The following is a 25,334-nucleotide window of genomic DNA, read 5'->3' as shown; positions in this document are numbered from 1 at the left end:
AATGCTCTCCACCAGTTTAAAAACTGTAGTTTCCACCTCACTTTAAAATTTAAATGGATTTTATATTTAAATTGAAATTTCAGAGCAATAATGCTTCTGTTGTGTTAGAGCTAGGAGCAGGAGACAAAAAGAAAGCTCTGTTCTGAATATTCCCACACATCTTTTCCCTCAAATGCTATGGCTGTTTTATCCCTTCATAAGTCTTTAATCAGAGGATTTCAATACTTAATTACCAAAAAAAAAAAAAGTAACCTTGCATCATTCCTTTATTGCCAGCCAGTATTTTCCTTATTTTGTGGATAAGCTAGGCATTAAGGGACTAAGTGATTTTTGCAAAATGGCATGGCGAACCATTGACAGCTTCTAAGACTCCCGGTTTGTAAGTCTGTAATCTGCTGACTTGACACTAACATTCTGTTCAGCTGGCAAATCAAATGGAAACACCCTAAATCCTCGTTGGGACTAAAAAGAATTATTCTGAGATGGGAATTACTGGATAAATGTGTTAATGCTGTGATTATCAGTGTCAAGAAGGCACCAAATAAAAAATGAGTAAATATGCAGGGTAGAAATGTAAGTGGTTTAGGGATGTGCATACAGGGTGACTCATCAGGTCCAGCCGCAGCAGTGTAGCAGAGCGATTTTTATGTGACCCCCAAACAGCTTTAGGAGTAGGACTGAAAGCTAACAGTACTTATCTGAACATCCCTGACTAGGCAGCAGGGACAGGTGACTGGGACAGGGCTGGTACAGTTGTCTCTTCCTCTCACATGCACACAACTTTTTTTGCTGTTACATGTGTGGTTTTTGGAATTAATGCTCCATGCTAGACAAATTTACGTTTATAAAAGCTGCTTTTTCAAGTCTGTAAAAAAAAAACCAAAAACTAGCTGATACTACAGCATGATTTGTGCTTGAATTGCCTTTGCAAGCCTTTTCTTTACAGCCAAAAGTATAAAAATTTCTGCAAAATGATGTGCCCAGAAGCTTATTTGTTTTTTTCCCAGACATTATCAATTGGGCTGATAAAAAAATTTTCTTCTCTGGACAACCAGTTCTCTCTTCCGTTACCCGGGCACTCCAGAAATCAGTGCCATGTGCCATGACCTATGATAGCTGCATGTTGCTCTGTGTGCAGATGTACGTTGCATTTATTGTATAAAATGGTCTGTGATTCCTTAAGTTGTAGCAGCTGGGAACAGTCAGTTACTTGGCTGTGCTCTGTGTGACAGTGTGCAGAGCAATTAATAAGGATTCACATTTTTTGAGGACCAAGTCCTTATTCCGTAGCATGTGATTGTTTGGGGCTTTTTTGCCCCTACTGTTTCATCTGTATGAAATGCTAGTACGTTTCACAGATAAACCGCCTTTTTTTTACACGATGACAAATAATAGGCAATATAAAACATCACAGTGCTGTTAAAGCACTACAAAAATAGTTGAGTGTTATGAACAAGAAACTTCACATTTCACTGCGATCAGATTCAGTTTTCGTTTTAAGGTATGTTTCAGGTAGAAGAACAAGCTCCCATTGTGTTAATTCAGGCTTTACAAGGTACCTAGAATAGTGACCGGGTTTTGTACCATTTTCCTAATGATTGAGATGGTGATCGTAAACTGGTGATAAACCAAGTGAAACCAGTCTCTTTCCAAATCTGAGAGACAGTAAAATATAACGAGGGTAAATAATGTCATGGGGTAGAGGTATTAAATTCAATATTTTAATGTTTTCCACTGTAGTTCACACAGATAATGAAATAATTTAAAAATCTGGTTTATTTAATATTTTGCTTAAACTAAGCAAGCCTTCATGCGAGGGCACTGTACACCTTCTTCACTCTAAGAGTAGTGTAGGTAGATGATCATTGAGGTGTGTTTGAGGTTAGTCATGCCACTGGGCTATACTGTGGCTACTCACATGCCTTCCTCCTTTCCAGTTGTCTTTTCTTCTCCTGAGGAAGGCACGCCCAAATAAACTTTCACGTAACTTAACCTTGGTGCTGTATATCAAAAGAAATCTCGCTTTTGATTATTTCATTTACTTAAGCTGTAGTGAAATACTACAGGAACGCATGCACATAATTTTATTTCTATATTCAGTAGCTTAAATGCTGTGGTTTAAGATGCTACTTCCTATCGTTCCCTCCTGCTTTCCCATAGTTGAGACTGTAGCACGACAGGATTCCTTTTTAGCAGGGGAAAGCTCAATATGATTTTTCATACTCCTGCAATGTGCATTGCACTCCGATGTTGCTTATGAAACAATAGTGTGCACTGTAGGTTTAACTGAATTTTTAAAAAGCATTGCTTTATCACTCGGTTCAAGGTCACGGATCTGATGCATTTTCAAGGAAATTCTTGTGATGGGCTAAAATCGTGTTTCACCTGCAGCCTGGATCTTCATTAGCTGATAGGAGGGATTTGCGGCATTGGCAATAAGTTCTGCTGGTTGCTGGCTGACTGCCAGAGCAGGGCTGCTGTTGGAGGCGGCAGGTCTCTGCCTTTCGCCAGCCTCAAAGGCACGCTGTTTTCAAGAAGAATGCGGTGCAGGATTTTATGTCGAGTCAAACCCGACGGGCTGCCCTTGCTTTACTGAGACAATTGCGTGTTTATGCTTTTGTAGTATGTGATGTCATGAGGGTGTTGGCTTTTAGGAATTTCACTGTTGAGGAAGCAGTTTGAAATGCAGGCAGAATCTTCAAGACCTTCGAATCTGCACTTGGTTTCTTTTTAGTTAGCTTTGAACAAATGTACAGATGGATACGTGCGCACACATTTTTTCGGTAAGGATTTAACATATGGAATATAGAAGCAATTTAAACGGATACAATACCTGAAGGCAATGTCGAGTCAGTCTGGATTTTCAAACTCTGTTCCTCTACCGGGATATCCATTCTACCAGGTGTCATGCAGGTATATCGTGTTTTAAGTTTTATCTTTTAATGCACTTGCATACAGAGCTGCAGAATGATGCTTGTGTTAACAGATTTTTTTTTTTCTGTTTGCATTTCTTTGTTCTCTGAAAAAAATTATGAAATTGGAGAATTAAGAAGCTAAAAAATATAAATACAGTTTCAGGATGCTTTGTGCCTGACTTTGTAATTAGGCTTCCATTTATTTAAAGCAAATATTTTTCATTTCTAAACATACTAAAGGTTTTAAGAGTTTTTCTCACTGGAAAAATGAAGTTGTAACCCTGGAGATTTTTTTAAGTGAGTTATGTATTCAGATATTTTAGCTGCTTATTAGGAATCAGATATCTGTGATGTTGAGAAATGAAAATTACACAGATGTCTAGAAACATGAATAATTTAAAGTAATTTCATCAAGAATTGCATAAGGTAAATAAAAGTACTTACTATCATTATGCTTTTAAGACAAAAAATGTGCACGTATGGAAAGGTGATAAATGGTAGCATTGTGATAAAGCTTAATCATACAGGCTTCTTACTGGTTTACCTTTTTGACTCAAGAGTCCTGTTTTCTTAAAAATCCATGCTTCTGAGAGTGCTGTATAACAGTTTTCTAGTGAATGGGTTGAATTCTAACCATGAAATTACTGTTCCTGCTGTGGAAGACTGTAATATTGCATAATAATTAGAGTGCAAGTGTTATAATACTTCTTCCGCTGAAAGATCTCAGGTTTCTGGCACACCTTAATAAAGCAATGTAATCTCTGTTTATTGTGTCTAAATCTGAAATCCCTGCCTCTCATGCTGCAACAGTAACAGAGGGAGGGGAAAATCGAAGTTGGAACAGGAGTTTTGTGCTATTACTCATGTTTCTGTAACACATTTCAAGAGTGGGATAAGAGAATGAGTTAATTATTAACATGTTCATATCCAGAGAATCAACCTGACAAATAATCTTCATAAACTGCAGCATACGCAGTGGTATGGGTGAGTTTTGTCAGGCTGCAGTGATAGTCATTTACCAATAGGAACAGAAGTTCTTCTGCATACTGTATGTTTAACCTTTTTTCTGTGTGCTTCTTGAACTTCCTGCTGTTAACTTGCTACAGAGATACAAACATGCACTACTAGGCTGTCTGGTCAAAGGTACTCGTAGGCTGTTACTGAAACCAGAGTTAGCCCTTTAGAGGTCAACCACAATGATTGCTCGCGGTGGTTGTCCTTTGGCCTAACTTTGGAGGATGCTGAAGTCTAGTAGCCTTTCTTCTTTTTTTTTTTTTTCCTGGCCTTTTTTGGTAGTAATAGGCATGAATAAGCTGGAAATTAAAGATGACAGAAATTCAGTAAATGGCAGCTGATGTAAAAAGCTTTTTCTTCCCAAAAGTATGTTAGATGCTTCGTCAAACACACACCTTTTCACTCCTACTCCCAGAGCTTGCCATCCAACTCCCTGGTTTCCACAGTGACCTTCCGGACAGAATGAAGGTCTCGTGAGTGAGTTCCAAGTCCTCACCTTTCTGTGGTGAAGAGATAGATGGAAGCTCCTGAACTTTTGGATCTCTGCTGTTTAACTGCATTTTGCTTTTTAATTCTTTCCTCTCTTTCTTATGTGTTTTTTAAATAGTTCTTCTGCATTTCAATGAAGCCTGAGTTTAATAATTTTCAGATAAGATAATTAGTTTCTGTGATGTGCAACTGAGATCATTAAATCCAGTTTTATATATGTAGAATTGTGTGGACTTATATCCACAGATTCAGAGTGGTAGGGGTTGGAAGGGGACCTCTAGAGATCATCTAGTGCAACCCCCCCACATAGAGTAGGTCACACAGAAACAAGTCCAGGCAGCTTTTGAAAGTCTCCAGGGAAAAAGACTCCACCACCTCTCTGGGCAGCCTGTTCCAGGGCTCTGTCACCCTCACAGTGAAGAAGGGTTTCCTCATGGTCAGGTTGGACCTTCTGTTTTCCAGTTTATGGCCATTGCCCCTAGTCCCGTCACTGGGCACCACTGAGAAGAGCCTGGCCCCATCCTCCTGACACCCACCCTTGAGATACTGATAAGCACTGATAAGATCCCCCCCCCAGCCTCTGTTTCTCCAAGCTGAACAGACCCAGCTCTATCAGCCTTTCCTCCTGTGGAAGGTGCTCCAGGCCCTTTATCGTCTCAGTGGCCCTGTGCTGGACCCTCTCCAGTAGCTCCTTGTCCTTGAGCTGAGGAGCCCAGAACCGGACCGAGTACTCCAGGTGACGCCTCACCAGTGCAGAGTAGAGGGGGAGGATAACTTCCCTCAACCTGCTGGCCACGCTTTCATCAATAAGTCATCCTGACTTTGTGACTCTGTTTTTTTGTCCAGCACCTGTAAAGAGAAATTCTTTACGTTGTGTACAACCACTGATAACTTGGCATCACCTACTATGTAAAATTGTATTTCTGCAGTCATTTTAGAGGTCATCCTCAGTGCAGAATTTTCTTTCAGAATAGTAAGGTACGTCCATTTCTGTCTGGGGAGTAATATGGCTTACAGAGATGGGACTGAATTAGGATTTTTATTCCGCTGTAGTTGTCTTGTTCTGGTGAGTGAACATTTTCCAGTAAAATAAACAGGCAGCGAGACTACTGTTTATCATTATTGGTTTGTGATCTCTATGGAGTAGGAAGGGTTAGTATACATTATGCTAAGTTTGTGTGTTGGCAGAGACATTAATCTAATATGGCTTGCATCTGGGGTGGCATAAAAGTTTTGAACAGAGTTCTGGAAATGCTCTGTCTTCAGGGAATCTTGTCTTTTGTGTAGGCAAGATTAACTTTCTAGAGATCAGAATTATCATTGGAATCGCATGGGTTTTGGAATGGATTGTGTTTTCTGTTATATGTAAGGAGTAATAGTTTTGATTTGATATTGTGGAAATATGTTCTGATTTTGAAGAGCGTACAAAATAAAAATTTTGTCCATTTATGTTTTTCTGAAGATTGTTTGGGACATTGTTTGTACTTTATCTTGGAGATGACCAAGACACAGTCTCCGAAATGAGGTCACCCAGGGTGATATGGTCTCTTGATTGGCTGTGAATTATGGAATTGCATAAATCATCAATGTTCAAGTCAATCATCAAGTTCATCTTGGGGACTGTGTTTTTGAGCCATGTTGTAACTCATTTTTTGTATAGTTGCAGCGCAGAATTGGAGTTTTTTGGAAGCTTTTCTGTATTTGGACAAAATTTATAGATTGATAGTACTTACATTGAGACTGATAACAAATCACTTGTTTATTTTATTACACAACGTAAGAGTTCTGATCATGTGACTGCAAAACACTTCCTCAAGTAATTTATCGTCTTTGTTTTTTCAGATTTGGTATTTAAAGTAGAAATTCAAAGAAAATATTACCATCTATGATTCCTGTACTTTAACATGAGTAGCAGCAAATGTAAAGTGGGTATTGGTGGTTAAACTTGAAATGGTAGCCGGAGCATGTAAGTAAACCTGCTGTGTGCCATCTTACAGCAGCTAGAATGGCATTAGCCAGGTACCTTGCATTGTTTTTCATCTGCTTAATGCTTTAATTTTAGCTTTCTTTCATATATCACATAGTGCAGAAGGAAGTCTGTTCAAAAGTCTTTGAAAATATGCTTCTAATGCTTTGATTTTCATAAGCTTAATCGGTAGAAATTAAGAACAAAGTTTTTTCTGGCAGAACTTGCAAAGCCTGTGCTCATGTCTGTCTTTCCCAGTTACCCTGGTATGGCAAGAGACCTTTTTTGGTAAGAATATTTGCTATTTCTCATTGCTTCAGGCTGCTTGAGAAGAAGGTGGTAGTGTTATGAGGTTTTCTTTGGCCAAGTGAAGAGATCTCATTTTCTAGCCATGTTTGACAAGAGAAGACAGAGCTTTCAGCTCCACTGGGATATTAGCAGATTGTAGCCATTTTAGAAGATGGTCATTGTTTTCGTGCTTGCCTCAAAAATGCACATTCTACCTCAGTTTTGAGTAGGAGAACTTTTTTTGAGTAGTAGGAGTTACATCTCTCTCCTCACACAGAAACGCTGAGATAATACAAAACCCAACCCTGTCTCAGCTATGGAGCAATTAGTTCTCTGTAATGGAGTTCTGCTGGTTGACTGTGGTACTCTTTGTAGGAATGTTCCTCTTCAGAATCTTCTTGTTTCTGACACAAGTGCACAGAGGTCAAGACATTGGTGTTCTGCATAATTTGGAGATCTTATAATTTTCAAATGTTACATTCAAAGTAGAATTTATCAGGGCTGCCATAGAGCCCTTTGGCCTCACCAGTATCGGAACCTTCTGCAGCCCTTTGGAATACTGGAATTTCATCTTCTAGGGAAATTGATGGGAATCATGTTCACAACAAAAGGCTGCAGTTCAGATCAAGACTTCCTTGGAATCACACATGGTATTAAACCTGCTAAAAAAAATAAGGGGAAAAAAATACAGTTGTCCAGTGGGGGAGAGTGAAACCTTGTAATTTTGTGAGTTCATGATGAGTCAATTACATCTGTGCAATTGTTTCCAAATGCAGTAATGAGGATCCCATCCAGTCATAACTGTATTGTAAAGAAACTGTTATAATTGAAACTAAGCAACACGCTGACAGTGCCTAACAGTGGAAAAGGAAGAGATCATTTAGCATTAAGCTGCTGCTTTCCTTTTGAGGAGGGAGCCACTGCCCACTTTAAATGTTGATCTTTAATTAGCATCCATTTCTTAAGTTAAAAAAAAAAAGCTGCTGTATTTTAGATAGAGGCATAAATCTTAATCAGCTCCATATTGTAGAGTAGTAGGGGAAAGTGAGTGCTTTTAAAGAAACAAAGTAATTACTGATTTTTCTTTGTAGCATAATCTGACAAGTTTGTAGAATAATTTGACAAGTTTACTTAGACTAAAATCTTTGAGAAATAATGAGGCAAAGAGCAATCAAAAATATTAAGCAAACAAAACATATTAAAATATTTGCTTGTTTGAGGGGGGTTAACCAAACTCCTGGATAACTATTTAATGTTGCTGTTCCGAATATTCAGCAGTATGCATGTGTATGACAGGGACTTACACTTGCATTTTTCTTAAAATAACTAAATCAGTTAAGCAAAACTTCCTGTATGTTTTGTTCTTTGTTGGTTCAGCGCCATTCCCTTTCCCCTGTAGGGAGAAGAGGAGGAGAAAGGGTAGGGCAAAGTTTTTGACAAAATTGACAAAGGACACAATGCGTTAATTTTGATCTGGCCTTAGAAGCTGTTTCCCCATAGAATTTGATTTTTTTATATATGTCTGCAATAAAATATAGCTTTCATACTGAGAGAGGGGGATCAATCTCTGCTTTTTAGATGAATAATTCTTTTTTCAGGACTTGGGAAGAACTAGTGAAGAAAGCTGGCACAGCTCTTACTAGCTATCTCCTTTAAGTGTAGAAGGGAATATATTAAATTCAGATTTAAGTAAGAGAGGGAACGATCAAAATCTGAAGAAGACAGTTTTTTATATATTTTATCCTCTGGAATATTTGAAATGTGGGCAGCTATATTTATATTAAAATGGTTTAAACATTATGTAACTGTTTCACAGGCAAATGTAAAGATTGCTTTTAAGCAAAAATACCCCTTTTTTTCCAAGAGGCCTCATGATTAGAATGTCAGGAGTTATTTGGGCTTGACAGAACAAACAACGCATTAAAAAGCTTCACGTAATAAAAAGTAACTCATTAAGCAAGATTGAACTTGAAAAAGAGTTTTGCTTGCAGGGAATAAATCTTAAGTACAGGTTGCTCTCTGAGAAGACAAAAATGATAGGAAAACTGTTAAAGACAGGGCAGGTTGCAAGATCACCATGGCTAAATTTTGTCCAGAAAATAGAAGCACAGAGTTGTGAGAGAAAGATGGGGATTGGCGTTGGGGTTCCTGTGCAACCTGCCTCGGTTGCTTCCTTGGAAAAGTGGAGCTGGGTAAGAATACTTTTCTTCCAAAATGCCTCTGATAGGAGAAGTTTCCTACCTGTTTCCCCGCCCCCTGTTTTCCTCACTTGATTTTATTCACTTTTTTTTTTTTTACTCTCCCCTATTCTGTCATATCTGAACTGGCAACGAAAAGCCTCAGTGCTGTGCGAGTGGCCAGTAGATGGACAGTCCCGCACGTGGCTCCATTGTGATCTGTGGGGCCAGCTGAGGAACGGGCAGTGTCTTGGTGCTGTCCTGGTGGTAAACTGAGCGCTTGCAAAACTGGTGGCAGTGGCACGTGGCTGGTATTGCGCGTGTTGAGTTATACTGGTTACGGCCTTCTTGAGGCGTGCGTGTCACTTCTGGCGTGCTCAACGCAGGTACCTTCTGGCCCCTGGGGTCTCTCTCCCATTCTGAGTGTGGCTCCGGTTACACTTGCTGGTACCGGTGTAATCAGATGAATGTGTGGCAGATTGCAACAATTCATCATAAATCATTCTGTCGGGAAAGAACAAATCTGGAGGAAAATGTGAGTGTTATCATGTTCTCTATTAGGTGTCCTTAAAAGGAGACAGAAATCTAAACTCTGTATGATGCAAAGCAATAGCTCCCACGTGGATTACTTTTCTAATTAATTCTGACTGAAACTTTGCATGTTTATTTTGTTTATTTTGTGATACCTGGTATTTCAGGCTCTTAGGCACAGAAATGTAATTGTAGTTCTTCTGATGACATTGATATTTGACCAGCAGAACCAGTTACAACAAGTTCTGGGTTACTTTTCTCTTAACAGTGGTGTTTTTTTTTTTTCTAACATGCTTCATTATAAAAAAAAAAAAGGAAAAGGTCTAGTGTAACGAAAGATTCAGATGTAAAGCCTTTTCGACTTTCATTATTCTGAGGAGAGCATGGAAGAGCAGTTTGTTTATTTTTGAAACATTGTGCATTATTTTTGTTGCTTTAAAAGCATTTCTGCATGTGTGTGTTCTGGAACAAAATTGCTCTGTGGTATAAATATACACTAAGGTGGTTCCCTGAATGAAGACGGGTGTTCAGAATTCTGTTCAGTTCTTCTTTCCGTTACCATTTCTACCTCAGTCATTCACTAATCTACTTACAGAACGAAGTTAATGACTTACATAGTTCTTAGTTCAGTAGTGTGCTTCTCAAGATTTACTCTGCGATTGCTTCTCTTAGAGCTGAAGCTGCCTGGATACCTCTTGGATCCTTTTAAAATCCTTACAGGGATGAGTCTGGAGGTTTTCTGAGATTTACTTGGTGTCTTTGGGGGTCTGGATTATGCAGCAGAATCTTGTGTCGAAGAACCATCCTATAACGCTGAGAGTTTATGCTCTTAGTTTCCAAACTAACTTTGTGTCTTAGAAATGAAGCCTAGAGAGAAGTATTGTTCTTTCTAGTGTATATAAAGGAAACACTGACTTCTTACAAGTCCTGCACTTTAAAGATTGGTCCTAGAAATGCGCCTGGCTTGCACAGCATTTAGTTGAGAAATGTAAAGTAGGAATTTTTTAGGATTTGGTTTGCAGAAAAAGAGTTGAAGTACTGGCAGAAAAATTGTAAGGCATAAATTTGCAAGTTTCTTCTTTATGCAGATTCAAAACTTACTAAATCAGAAATGAGGACATTGCAGAAGCTCAAAAGTTATTTTTAAAACAATCAACTACAGGAAAATTATAACCAATATAGTGATTTATGTTTGAGTGTCAGCTAATATTTGAATTATAACAAATTGTTAAATATAGATAGTATCTATTCAAATAGCATGTAGATTATATTTAGTCTCTCTTTTTATGCTGTTATTTTGGCAGGTGTATGATTTATGACATGGTTAATCCAGTTTCATGAGTCCTGCAATTCATTTGAAGGACATCTTCCTGCAGCAAATGAGCATAAATTTGAGCACTTCAAAAATGGATACTTATATATTCCAATTTTAGATTTTTTTTTTTTTTCCAAAAAATAGGTTACTACTTTGTCACATGCTGAGGAGAGCCGTCTTAAATTAAAGACACATTTGAAACAGGCGGTCAGTCCTGTTGATGTGTAAATGCCTCTGTAGACTGCTGAGATGACTGCAATGCAGATAATGCTGATGGTGCTAGCCTTCTCAGAATTTACATCAGGTTTTCAGCTCCTGTAACAGGTTTCACTTACTGGTAACTTTAGCAGATGATTACTCCTTACCTAAAGACAGTTACAGTGAGAAGATTGTGGTGGCTGAGATTATGACCTCACGTGGGGAAGGTGCCAGGGCACTACCTAACCACACCGCTTCCTCGGCACGTCTCTCTCTCAAGGTATGACTTGCCCCAAGTGACACATCAGATGGCACAGAGCGCTTTCTCAGAATTGCTGTGCATTAGTGTCTTTCCTTGGAAACTTTTGGATGTTGTGCTACAGTTTTGCTTGCAGTGACACTGCTGATGTTAGTTGTGCCCTATGTACTGCCTTCTCCTGAAGTGGGACAGCATCTTTGCTAGCAGTTCTCTTTTACTCTCCAAATCCGACTGTGCCTGCACGTTGCTGCCCCTTTCCCTAAAATGTTGAAGACCTGCCCCTTTTCCCGTAGGATTTACAGAGCCTCCTGTTAGCGGCCTTGTCTCTCTGCAGGGTTATTGTAACTTCAGAGCTCTGTAGCACTTACTCTACTCTTCCCATGAAAGTAATACACATTTTACCTACTGCTTTACCTACATCATCGGTTTTAAAAAAATCCGTTTCTTGGCTCTCCTGTTAAACTGCATCAAGTTCAAACTTGTCTTTCTTGCTTTAAGATGTGTCATTAGCTCTGTCCCCACTCTGGTTTCTTACCAGGTTACTCCCTCTGTTTAAGTCTATTCAAATGTGGATGTAGTAAAAAGGATTTGGTTTACGCTTGTCTGCTGTTGACTAGGTAAGACTTCTAGATTTGAAGTATGTCCTGGTTTACAGGATTTGTAACTCTTGGTGTGTAAGTATTCACTTATTACTGTTCTGAAAACGTAATTGTCTTGTCTTTCTCAGCGCTTTTTTTTTTTTTTTTTTTTGTGGTTTTCACTGGTTTCCCTGACCTCCTCCTGTCCCCTTTCAGGTGAAAGCTAGACATACGTGTTCTCTTCGTTTTCCTACAGACCTTCTGTCTTTTTCATTGCTCTAAAGATGCCTGAAGGGAAGTAAGAGACAAAGTAGACAAAGTTGGAGCATTAACCATAATTGTGTAGTCTTTTAATTGTGCCTTTGTCTTGTGTTGACATGATGTGGGGGCAAGTGGGTTCCAGGTGATGTCACAGATCCAGAAACACTGTCCACAAGAGTGTCTCTGTTAGAAATTGCTCACACTAATGAGGTCTGCAGTGCGTATATAGATTAGAGAAATGTATCTATATTGTCTTGCAGGTATTCTGGATTTTAATTAGAATGGTTTTCAGGTGTGTCCACCAGATACTTCTGTTGGTTTAACTCCAGCTTTTGTGAGCTGTTCTGTGATGTCTGAAGACTGGTAGCAAGTGTTGATACAGTTTTTGGATGGGGAAAGAGGCAATAAAGCTTTTCTTCTGATTCTGGCTATTAATGTGGAAACCTTACAGGCAGGTTTATTTTCTCCTTGAGCTGTGTTACCATAGATGGATAAAATGCAGAATATTTAGTACATGACCTGTGTCAACTTGTAATGCTAAAATCTCAGTTCACAATTCAGAATTGTTACAACTGAGGGAAAGCAGCACCAATCTATTAATGCCTTCTAAGAGTCTTTTATGTTCTTTACTTGCAGAATGCTTTTCTTTTATGGATTTATTGCTGCTGTCTGCTGGGCTTGCCTTATTTCCATGTGCTGAAAACATTAGGCAAAACTGCAGTGCATTTGCTAATGTAAACTTTTCTATTGCTATGCACCATGGGCCTAATTTCACTCCATTGTGCTTTCTCTCTATATTCTTTTCTGCCCACTCTCACCCTGCTGGGTCATGATTTGCTGTATTTCAGATGCTAAAAGCTCCTAAAGATAAGCCCCTTATATTTAATCACAAACGCTTCTGAAAAGCACGGCTGCTTAAATGTCATAATTTTCCATGGTTTAAAACCTAAATTTTCCTAACAACTAAGCTATTGAATGTTTGTACTTGGTAAGCCTGCACAGTCTACTTACTGCAGTGATTGGAAATAAACTTCATATGTAGTTTTAACAGTGTTCACAAATACTAAAATATTCTTCTAAAATACTCTCTACTCTCTTAGATTCAGCTTAAACTTGGGTAGAGTATGGTTGATCAAAGTTCACAAGCATACTCCCATAATCTTTGTTGTTTGTATTGTGGTTGTGAATTTTTAGAAGTTGGAAACATTACAGACGTAGGAAATTGCAGCATTTATTCTTTTCTGCTTTGGTACTGGTCAGGTCAGGAACTGCACTAAGTGTTTGGGCTTAGGTTCATTGAAGCAATGCTGTTGTTAGTTCTGTTAAGTAGCTGTGTCCCAGTACTTGAACCCACTCTCTGCGCTGTTATTTTTAACATATTGCCTCTTCATTGATTGTTTTTCCAGTTGTGAATATCCTTGTGCTCTTTGTATTTGTTAGCTTACTCATCTTTTCATTGCATCACATATAGCACCTTAAGCCCGGCTTGAATACTAGCCAGAACTTTTTTGGTGGAGTGATCATCATTAATCTACTGATCATTGTTAAGCGCACTGATTTGGAAGTGAAGATCTGTAAGTGTTAGGACATGTGTCTTGGATCCAAGCCGTAAATGTTTATATGCTTCATAGAAATCTGATGAAATACTGGCAACCTTCACTGGAGCTGGAAGCACCGTGTGTTGTGCAAGCTTTTGTGGTTCAAGTTTAGAAATTTGTTTTTTCAAAGAATGATTCCCTTTCTGGGCTGTGGAAACTAAAACTGCTGTAGAGCAAATTCATAAACTCATATGGCATGAATTGTCCCATATGGATCTGTAGGAACTAGGTTGAATGTAAGGGCTGCTTTTGCTGGGCCGTTATGCTGGCCTTTTGCTGCATGACAGTAGGTATCTTGAAAGCCTGGAAGTCAGAGCTATGCAACCAACCATGCGTTCTCAGTGCTAAGGCCATCCTTTTGAGCTTGAAACATCATCGTTTGTTTCCAGTTGGTATCTCTTGCTTCCTTTCAGCTGTTGATTTATTCTGGATTCAAAGTTGTCATGACAGGGCTCAGGTCCTGGTGCACTCATTTGGGCGTATTGCTGTGTTCTTGTAAGGAGAATCCTTGGACACGCAGAAGCCAAGGGAGTTTTCTCTGGTGATAAAGAAAGGGCAAAAAGCAGAAATAGGCGATGCCTGTAGGACAGAGGTGGCTTTGCAGTCTTCATATCTGAAAACTGCAAAGCTGCCGTGTGGACTTCAATTAGTATTTCCACAAAAAAATCCTGTAGTTGTCTTGCCTGGGTCAGATGTGATTGGTAACTTGGTGTTTGCCTAAGCAGGCGTCCTCCTGCACTCTTCTGGAAAACGCTGCCCAAGTAGTGAGAGCAGAAGCAATGACATAAACAGTGTTTGGAGAAGAAAAGAAGTTTGTTTCCCTGCATCCTGAATCTCCACCATTGTGCTTCCCGTCCAGTTTGCTCATCTGTTTTATAGCATTTAATCTGGGTTTGCTTGCTTTTTCTTTTTTTTGAATGCAAATGGTAATAATTTAGTCTTATGTTTTGTTACATGTAATGTGCTTTCTTTTTGCACAGTACCAGTGGTCTGTGAGTGTGTTTCAAAGAATGTGTAGTCTGTTTACTGTCTGTTTGGATCACTGAGTTTTTGGGCTAGTGCATGAAATTACATGGGAATCTGATCTGAAAGTAAATCCATATGCAGTCACTGAGTAATCACTTGGAACTCTCTTACTGAGAATATCTTCGGATTAACTACTTGAGGATTTCTTTTGTTGTTTGATTAGTGAAGAGCAAAAGATTTTTAGCTATGATTTATTGTGAATGTAGAGCCGAAAGGACTTTTACATGTGAAGCAATGGCAGTATGTCTGAATACACTTTTGAGCAAATAATTTTTTGGTGTAAACAAGTGAAGAAATTTTTCTCTAAACACTAGAAGTTCTAGGTATACAATACAACTTAAAATGTACCAGCTACTGTATCTGCTACTTTGAAAAAGGTTGTTAGAATTTTAACTTTGAACTTCCTTTCCCCCAGAATAAAACACATGCTGAAATTTTGCACCCTTTAAAATATTTTCTGCTAATATGCTGTTGGCATTGTATAGCATGCACCCTGATCTTTGTGAATTTTGTGGTACTTCTAAGAACTTTCAGAAAAACAAGATAATGGTTGAAATAATTTCAGTAGCCCGTGGGCTAGAAGTAGATAGTCTGATTAATATGATTAATATTACTGGTATATGGAAGCTATTGTTTCTGAGTCATTGCTCCTTTCCACTGGTAAAACTAGTGTTTTGATACAACAGAAGTTAAATGCTTCTGTGTATAGTACAAATTACAGCATTTATAGCACTTGATGAATTGCCACCTATGAGAGCTTTATAATTCAATAAATAAAATTGAAATTACTTCCTCTTTTTTAAGTGTAATAGTATGAATGCACGTTGATACTGGCTTCCATTACTTTTTAAAGTTTATTGATAAAAATTATAGTATAAAGAATCCAATGTAAAAGTGTTGTAGAGCATACATCTAATTAGATATTGCTAGTAGACGAGTATTAACAAAACAAAGGAAAGCCAAGGACTGCAGTAATGGAATCATTCTTCTCATCCCTTTTATGTATGTAGACAGTATATGATTAAGGTGCAAGTCAGAGTGCTCAAGATAGCCAGCAAAAGGTTGAGAATGATTTAGGCTAATGATTAGGTAGATGGCAGGGGGAAAGTTTATCCCTTTATTTTGGATGTCACTTTCAGGAATGCTTCATTTTCAGTTAATCAAAGGTACAGTAAATCTCCATGGAGCTAAGACCTCTTGTTTCTTACCTGGCTTGTAATACTCTTAAGCTTTAAATAGGAACAAATTTTAGCACCAAAATGAAATAAGTTGCTGAGAGAGAAGTGTATGCATGTGTGTATAAATCTTGTTATTTTTATTACCATTTTAATGGTTATATCTAAAGATATAACTCTAAAACCACTATCACAAGGTGGATTGTTCATCTTGAATTCTGATCTTTTTTCATTTTGCTGGCACTTGAAAATCTTAACCAGTGTTGAAGTGAAATCCGCTGCATATTAGCAGAACAGGCATACCGTAACATGAGTGACTTGCACATCTCTGTTTCTTACTAATAAGCACAGCTATATGTGAGTGATCAGCTTTAAGACAAATAGCTAGTTCTGACACTTCTTAAAAAGGCTTGGATTTCTCAAGTGATACTGGCAATTGATATCACTTGAGGCTTTTGTGATAAGGATTGATTACATTAATATTTCATAAAAACCTCTGTTCAGGCACTCTATGTTAGTGATTTACTGTCTTTACCAACCCAGTCTAGATTTAAGATATTGATGTAAATAATTCCTTTAATCCCCTGAGTCGTTTGGTTCCTGTAGGAAATTTAATTTAAATCAGTGTTGGTGATAAAGCCTCTACAGGTTTTGCTCATTAACTTCTATAGCGTGATGGTTTAAACAAAGTAAATACAGGTTATTAATGCTAAAGATTTTTATTTAGTTGGTTTTTTAATCAGTGTGCATGCCAGATGTTTTTTTTTTTGGTGCTGATTTAGAACAACCTGTCTGTAGAATTTGCTAAGTTCTGTAAATAAGGCTGCTGTTGTTAAATGGTGTATTTTAAAAAGGCGATCAGCACTCAGCCTTGCTTGGTCATGATTTGGAACAATATGCAGAAATAAAGGGATTTGACTCCCTGCCACTTCGTGCCTTTGCAGTAACAAGTAATTCAACACTAACTCTTCATAGAAGGACACTTTTTTTTCCGAGAAAAATATGTACGTATTTTTTGAGAATAAGAAACTCTGCTTTTTGTCCTTTGGCTCTTGACTGAGAGCCTTAATGAATTCTGGATGACAGTAGGAATTATGCCCTTGATATAAGTAAAATAACAAACCAAACCATTCAGCAGCATAGGCAGTTAAATACTGAGACAAGAAATTTTTTTACATACTGTATCTAACAGCAGTGATATGTACTCTTCTGATTTCCCACGTGTTCTTACAATGATTTAGCAGTGGTAATTTAGATCACTTCCTGTAAAAAAGTTCTTGGGATGTTATCTTTAGACAGATTTGAGGTTTCTGCAATATTTCTGAAGCACTTTGCCTCAGTGGTGCACTTTTCAGTACTTTTCATAGAATCAGAGAATGGTTTGGGTTGGAAGGGACCTTAAAGATCATCTAATTCCACCCCCCCTGCCATGGGCAGGGACACCTTCCACTAGACCAGGTTGCTCCAAGCCTCATCCAGCCTGGCCTTGAACCCTTCCAGGGATGGGGCATCCACAGCTTCTCTGGGCAACCTGTTGCAGTGCCTCCTCACCCTCTCCGTGAAGAACTTCTTCCTGATATCTAACCTAAACCTCCCCACTTTCAATTTGTACCCGTTCCCCCTTGTCCTGTCACTACAGGCTCTTGTAAAAAGTCCCCCCCACCCTTCCTGTAGCCCCTTCAGGTACTGGAAGGTGCTATAAGGTCTCCTCGGAGCCTTCTCTTCTCCAGGCTGAACAAGCCCAACTCTCTCAGCCTGTCCCCATAGCAGAGGGGCTCCAGCCCTCTGAGCATCTTTTGGCCTCCCCTGAGCTCGTTCCAACATCTCCATGTCCTTCTGTTGGGAACCCCACAACTGGACACAGTACTCCAGGTGGGGTCTCATTAGGGCAGAGTAGAGGGGGAGAATCACCTGATGGACATGTCATGGTGGATTTAGGCCAAGAGGTAATTTCTTGGTTCCGTGATCTAACCTGATGTTCCAAATGTACCTTGAATTATTGTCTGTTGGTAGGCTACACTATATGAACAGCTACAAATAATGGCAGATTATGAGATTATCAGGCTGTATCCATTTGCTAGCTTGTTAGAGAAAAAAAATTGCTATGTGGTTATGCAAAATAACTCCTGTAGTTTGTTTTATGGTAGTATGGAGAAAAATTACCACCAAGTGCTCCTCTTCTTATCCCCTTGTGTATTTTTGAGGAAGATGAAAATATTTTGTAATCTCCAGGATCGTTTATGCACACTGTGACTAATGAGTAGCTCTGTCAAGTCAGACTTCCGTGTTTATGTTTTGGATCCTACAGATTCTTAATGTGTGGTGTGTGGTTTTTTTTTTTTTTTTTAATTTTTTTCCAAAACGGAACCTAGAATATTATTTTTTAAAAATCCACAACAGCAGTTAGAAGAATTGTCTTCCCCCAAGACTAAAATCTGACATGCTGTTGGGAACAATTAGAAAAGGCACGAGATGCCTTGCCCACAGCTTTGCCTCCAGTCTTTTGCAGCTAACCAGTCTGTGATGATACTGGCTTGTCAGTCCCTGATAAATACCTGAGATTTCCTACAGAGGTGACTTCAAAAACTTACTCTGGACTGACATGAAGAGAATTCAGCCAGCCATCCTAAAATTCATATTAAGCAAAGTATTTGGTTAATAGCAAATGTGAAATCTAAACATGGAGAAAAGAGGAAAAAAAGAAAAATAGAAAAGTAGGATGTTTGAGGGGAAAAAAATGTATCATTCTTAATCTGAAATTGGTATTTATATTTTTTAGAGTGTAGAATACTGTTTCGCTCCAACTGTCAGCAGAATGAATAGCAGTAATTAAAATTCCTGTTGTCTTCTCTAGGCGTGAAAAGGTTTTTCTTGTTGTCATGGTGACAGTTGAGTGACAGCTTCAAAGTGAGTAATTGCTAGGGAGAGTTCCATTATGAACATTTACAATGTTTCAGAAAAGATTTCAGGGCAAAATAGGATTTCTTTACTGGGCTTTCAAAACATCTCTTTTTTTTTTTTTTTTTTTTAACCTGATGTTTTGGTATAAAGAAACAGTGTCTAGGTGACTTGTTTCAGGAGGTTCTTTTTAAGAGCTGTCTGAAATATTACTGCTAATTGCTTTTTCTTGCCCTGCCCTGATGAGAAGGGCCAAATTCACAGGAACAATTAGGTGATGCAGTTGGTTAGAATTTGCAGTACCCTGCAGGTTCTGTATATCAGACTGGGCTCTAACACTTACTGTAGAAGTGTGTCTGTGTCTCATCCAAGAAGATGCATGTGTGCACCGTAGGTGTATGAAATGTATTTACTGCATTCTGATGATTTGTCATGTGTTTTAATGGATCATTGGTGAAAAGAATACCACTGGATTATAAAGATCTACTTATGTGTACAAAAGTTTTATAAATTCATTTTTGGATTACTGTTATGGAAAAGTCACTTTAGAGTTATATGGCTTTTCAGAGTCTAAAACAATGCTGTGAATCCCATCCACAAATAGTGGAAGTTGTACATTTAGTGAGGGGAGATCTGTATTCCTCATTTTGCAGTTTCCACAGTGCTTTTTCCCTTCATCAATTCCATGATTTTTAAGAATGACAAGGGAAGTGAGATTGACAAGGTAGAAGGTTATTTGTAAATTGTGCTTTTCATCAGGTAATACTGCACTAAAGCGTGTTTGTCTTAAAACACTCTATGCAACAGTAATCCAGTTAGTTATGTGTGTCCTCATCACCACATACCTGTTTTTCTTCAAATCTAAGATGTTTTCTTAGGTTGAGAGTCATTTTAGGAAAAATATTTTAGATTTAGCCAATGCTTTAAATGTATATAGTATGTTAACATTAGCTTAGTTCAAGATCCCTTGAAGTGCTCATGGAGTAAGAAATTCCTTAAGATCATTATGGTGGGTTAACCTGGTTGCCTGAGTTTGTGGTATTTTTGTCACTGGTAAACACTAATTAATTAGCAGTTTACTGTTATACCATCTTTCTGATAATAAGTTGAATTGAAGGTCTCTCTTGGATTTTAACTGCTGCATTCCATCCTTTTATAGTGCTTCTTAACTGAGTAGGATTTAATGCCTTTATTCTAAAAGGCATTGTGATTAAGTGGATGAGCACATTGTAATAGCAGCCTGCATGTTTGTTGTGGTTTAGACCAGCCAGCAGCTGAGCACCTCGCAGCCGCTTGCTCACTCTTCTCTACCCCTGGGATGGGGAGGGGAAAATACAAGGAAAGGGTTGTGGGCTGAGACAAGGGCAGGGAGGGATCACTTACCAGTCATGGGCAAAACAGACTCGACTTGGGGAAAAAATGCATTTAATTAGTTACCAGTCAGGTCAGAGTAGGATAATGAGAGTCAAAAACAGATCTTAAAAACATCTTTTCCCCCCACCCCTAACTCACCAGGCTCAGCTTTGCTCCTGGTCTCTTTCTCCTCCCCTGACTGGAGCATGGGGACAGGGAATGGGGGTTGTGGTCAGTCCATCACACGTTGTCTCTGCTGTTCCTTCCTCCTCAGGGGGAGGATCCTCACTCTCTGCCCTTGCGCCAGCGTGGGGTTCCCCCCGCAGGAGACAGTCCTCCACCAGCTTCTCCAGCATGAGTCTTTCATGGAATTTCTTCACAAACTGCTTATGTTTTATAAGTAGACTTAGACATCCTAAGATGGCCTGTATATGTTTGGACTCATTCCACGAGCATTGATTCTTAAGATGTCTTTTTACAAAAAGGTTCGTGAGAATCCTGTAGAGACTGACGAAAGGAGACCCATTGCTTGGTGTCCATTAATCTTAATTCTGCAAACACTGAGAAATGTGAGTTGTGTTGTTAATAAATTAAGCATGTCTTTAATCAATTTTTATATTAGAGTGGGTAAATGACACCTCAGTTTTTTAGGGTTTAGTTTTTACTGATCTGTTTGTCTAGTGGTTAATTTAACTAGTATCAGTACTGTAATTTAGATATACCACTGATAGGTCTCAGCTACGCAAAGGTGTTATTGCACTGTTGGCAAGTCTTGTTCCTTGGAACTCGTGGCTTCTTTCACTGCATACATTCTTCCTTCCTAGTGAAGGTACTAGACTTTCTGCTTAACCATTTAAATGTTATTTGTTTGTTTAAGCTGTGTTTTTGTACCTGTGTGTTTTATTTTCTTAGGGGCAAAATTGCTTCTGCTAGTATAGTGCCCATTATAATTAGTTTACGTTAAGAGAGTTTTTAGTGTTATGAGTCATTTCTAGGCCTTTTAATTTAAATAATGCACAGAGTACTGGTTCAGGAAATAAAATGGGTGATTCTAGTCTTGTCTTGGATTCAGAGAAGAGGAGAATGCACACAGAATTTTGTTATTTAAAGAAAAATAAATGCAGGTATTTCAAAACAAAATTTCTGTTAATATGGTGAATGTATGTGATACGAAGCAAAACTGTTTTGTCATCCAGTCAGCAACTGATACAATCTCTTTCTTTCGTGTAAAATAATGATATTTCACATTGGAAAATGCTAACAAGGGCCTATAACCTTGCTTCCTTTGTTAGTCCTTTGAAGGAAAACTGCTTTTGCTAGCTAAAATAATGTGATTAGACATTTAACTATGAAACAGTAGATGGACAAAAGCATATACAAGAAAAATTGGCATTTTACCTTGAGTTCTATCTTCATCTGTACTTTACTGCCTGCATTGGAGTAATCCTTAATTTAGTATCAGGTTATAATTCAGGTTTTTGAGGATGTTTTAAGTGAACTATATGGGTTTAGTTGTAATAAATTCTATTCTTGCTTCTTAGAAGTATTCATTGTTAAAATCTGTTCTTAGAACTCCGCAATGGACATACTGAGATGCTGTAGTAACAGTTTTCCCTCTTTGGTAATTCTGATTTTTCAGTAAAAGAAAATGTTTGTGAGTGAAAACACCTCAGTATCTGAAATGGTATTCTGGGTAGAGATGAACAGAATAAGAAAGAGGAAGTGTGCCAGAGCAATTTTATTCTGTAACTCAAGGTCTTATATTCTGTTTATCTCTGTATGTTTTGGTTTGCTTGTTGCAGATGCCTGATAGTTTTCCATGAATGAAGAGTGTGGAAAGTTAGTGGAAAATAATCTTAAGAAGGGTTGAGCTGGATGCATCTTAAATTTCAGCTGTGTTTTGGAAGATAAAATATGTCTCTGCAGTCCGTTTGTCTGTTTCTAATTGAGAATTTCTGTAGTGACCTCAGTGGTATGACAGGCTGGTTAGACGAAAAGTAATGCAAAGTGAAAATCATGCTTGGAGGTGAATAGTTTAGAGAGATTGGGGGTGGGAGAGTCTGGAGCAATACCTGCACAGCATTTTTATCATATGTGGAGGTAGGAGTGTCTGAAACTTCTCATTTACAAAATAATTCTGTAAATACAGGCTCTGACAAAATTTAGGATGAAACGTTTTCTAAGAGCCTTTGTATTATGGAGGTTGCAAAAGTGGTGTTGTGAAGACTAAACTGAGGATCCCGTTTTAATTGTTTCCTGAGAAATCTGCTAATTGATACCATTGAGATTTAATTTATAGAAACAACTGCTCTTGCTGCTAATGATCTACATTCAGCATTCTGAATATGTGCATTTTAAAAAGTCTGCTCCATTTGGAATCTCATAGGTCAGTTAGTACTTAATTTCTTATTCTTGAATTTGTGAATATATAGTGATCTTGATTGTAAAAGTTGTATAATTATATATGGTTATAATATGGTTGTAATATGGTTGTACATTAGTAGTTGTGTGAAGAAGAGGGCAGGATATTTTGTTGGAGAGCTGGAATCACCTGTGTTTCTAGCCCCAGGGAACAGCTGGAAGCTCAAGGAACAGAAGAGAACATTTCAGTTGTGGAGAATTAGGAAGCAAGGAAAATCCCTGTAGTGCTACATGACTTTCTTTAGTTACTGGAATTTGTTTGCCTAAGGGAAAGTCCAATGAAAAGCTGGTGATCTGGGCTGTGTGCATTGCAGTGCCACTTGCCTATTGAAGGACATCAAATTTCTTTCTAGTCCAGTCCCTCATATGGTGGTTATAGGTAAGGGTTGGTTTCTGAGCTCTAATGATGATTTTCCTGTAGTAGAACTCTAAGTCTGAACTTTTTTTAATACCTCAATGGCAACTGCATGGAATTTGTTTTGTCATGGGCATTTGGCATTTTGTAGCCCTGTATACATCCTTCCCGTCTCCTTGCATATATTGTGCCTTACTGCTCCTGCCTCCTCACTCTTGCTTATTTTCACAACAGTTCCCACTGCAAGATAGCGTAACGCGAAGAGCAGATAAACCTTAAAATCTCTAGCTACCTTGAAAATGTGTTGAGAAGAATTTGTGAAACACAGTGTTTATGAACTATACGTGATGGTTTGGATACTTTTATCAAGTGTAGGAAATCCCAAGCAATCTAGAATGCAGTTGTCCTTGGTAAGAGTATGTGCAGGCAATTTAATTTAGTTCAGTGCTACTCAAAATACATTTTAAATGAACTCTGTGAAATTTTAATGGGCAAATTGTGGTTAGCAAGTTGAGGGAGGTGATTCTCCCCTTCTACTCCATCCATGTAATGAGGTCAAGTTGTGTCAACTATTAGTGCAACTTAAAGGAAAGTCAATGAAAAAGTTAAATTATTCCCTTGTATTTTTTTGTTTGTTGGCTTATTAATGTATTAGTGAAAGAAATCTGAGGTTTTTCTTTCTTCTGTTGGTAAGCAGTTAGAAAACTGGCATCTTTCACCTTCATACACGCCACTTGGCATTAGATGAGGGTTTCTTGCTTCCAAAAATAGTTGGTGTTATGTGTCATATATATGGATTTTTTTTTTCCTTAAGAATTTGCTCTTTATCAGGAAAAAAATCTTTAAAATGGAACTATGGTCCTTACATTTGGGATTTTGTGGGTAGGGTAAGACCAGTTAATGAAAGTGGTATGTGTGTCTTTTTCCTTCCTTCAGATAAACTTATGGGGAAGACTGTTAAGAAACATAACATGATTCTTGGTCGTGCCGTCAAGGTTGGGTTTTTGCTCTTGTTGCTTGCAGGGGTGATGGTGGTGTTATTTCCTCCAACTCTCTAATACGAAATGCAGGAAGGTGGTCTTAGAGTTCACAGCAAGTACCTGACTGAGCTCTGCTGTGCAGTGGCTCCACTGTTGCAGCAGGATAGCTGGCAGTTGTTCTGCCGGTGGAGATTTTGAGTTCTCTCAGTTGAAGGGAAGTACTGTAACGCTGTTAATGATGACAAGTCACAGTGGAACATCATAGAGTCATAGAATGGTTTGGGTTGGAAGGCACCTTAAAGCCCATCCAGTTCCACCCCCCCTGCCATGGGCAGGGACACCTTCCACTAGACCAGGTTGCTCAAAGCCTTATCCAGCCTGGCCTTGGACACTTCCAGGGATGGGGCATCCACAGCTTCTCTGGGCAACCTGTCCCAGTGCCTCACCACCCTCCCCAGGAAGAATTTCTTCCTGATACCTAATCTAAACCTCCTTGCTTTGAACATAAAGCTGTTACCCCTTGTCCTGTCACTACAGGCCCTTGTAAAAAGTTCCCCCCGGCTTCCTTGTAGCCCCTTCAGGTACTGAAAGGCCACAATAAGGTCTCCCCGGAGCCTTCCCTTCTCAAGGCTGAACAAGCCCAATTCTCTCAGCCTGTCCCCATAGGAGAGGTGCTCCAGCCCTCGGAGCATCTTCGTGGTCTTCTCTGGACTCGCTCCAACCAGTCTATATCCTTCTGCTGTTGAGGGCTCCACAGCTGGACGCAGCACTCCAGGTGGGGTCTCACCAGAGCAGAGTACAGGGGCAGAATCCCCTCCCTCGACCTGCTGGCCACACTTCTGATGATACAGCCCAGGATACGGTTGGCCTTCTGGGCTGCCAGCGCACACGGCCGGCTCATGTTCAGTTTTTCGTCCACCAGTACCCCCAAGTCCTTCTCCTCGGAGCTGCCCTCTATCCACTCTCCACCCAGCCTGTACTTGTGCTTAGGATTGCCCCGACCCAGGTGCAGGACCTTGCACTTGGCCTTGTTGAACTCCATGAGGTTGGCAGTGGCCCACCTCGCCAGCCTGTCCAGGTCCCTCTGGATGACATATTTATGTATAAGTCATGAAAATCCATTTTCAATAAAATATCTGTTCAAGTTCCGTTCAGTTTCTTTGTGGAAATAGGAGTGTGTGTTGGAGTTCTCAGGCTTTTGTTTTTGTTTTTCCTTTCTTATATTTGTTGTTCTTCCCTGTAGGACATGCTGACTAACTAGAAACATTAGTGTGGGAACTTCATTGGTTACATTGTATCATGTTATTTAAAACAAAAATAATTTTCAATAAAATATCTGTTCAAGTTCCGTTCAGTTTCTTTGTGGAAATAGGAGTGTGTGTTGGAGTTCTCAGGCTTTTGTTTTTGTTTTTCCTTTCTTATATTTGTTGTTCTTCCCTGTAGGACATGCTGACTAACTAGAAACATTAGTGTGGGAACTTCATTGGTTACATTGTATCATGTTATTTAAAACAAAAATATTTAGACGGTTTCTTTC

General features: G+C 38.9%; 1 protein-coding gene across 1 annotated transcript in view; it reads left to right on the top strand.

Annotated features, from left to right (window-relative positions):
• The first annotated feature begins 2,842 nt into the window (after window positions 1–2,842).
• Window positions 2,843–25,334, top strand: part of PLEKHA7 (pleckstrin homology domain containing, family A member 7) — an 82,719-nt gene continuing 60,227 nt past the window's right edge. The window contains exon 1 of the mRNA XM_010156089.1: window positions 2,843–2,913. Coding sequence (XP_010154391.1) covers window positions 2,843–2,913 — 71 coding nt within the window. The remainder of the gene's footprint in view (window positions 2,914–25,334) is intronic.

The sequence above is a fragment of the Eurypyga helias genome, unplaced genomic scaffold (assembly GCF_000690775.1).
Source record: "Eurypyga helias isolate BGI_N326 unplaced genomic scaffold, ASM69077v1 scaffold5107, whole genome shotgun sequence".
NCBI lineage: Eukaryota > Metazoa > Chordata > Aves > Eurypygiformes > Eurypygidae > Eurypyga > Eurypyga helias.
Note: the sequence above shows the minus strand (reverse complement) of the source record. Positions and strands in the feature narration are given on the sequence as shown.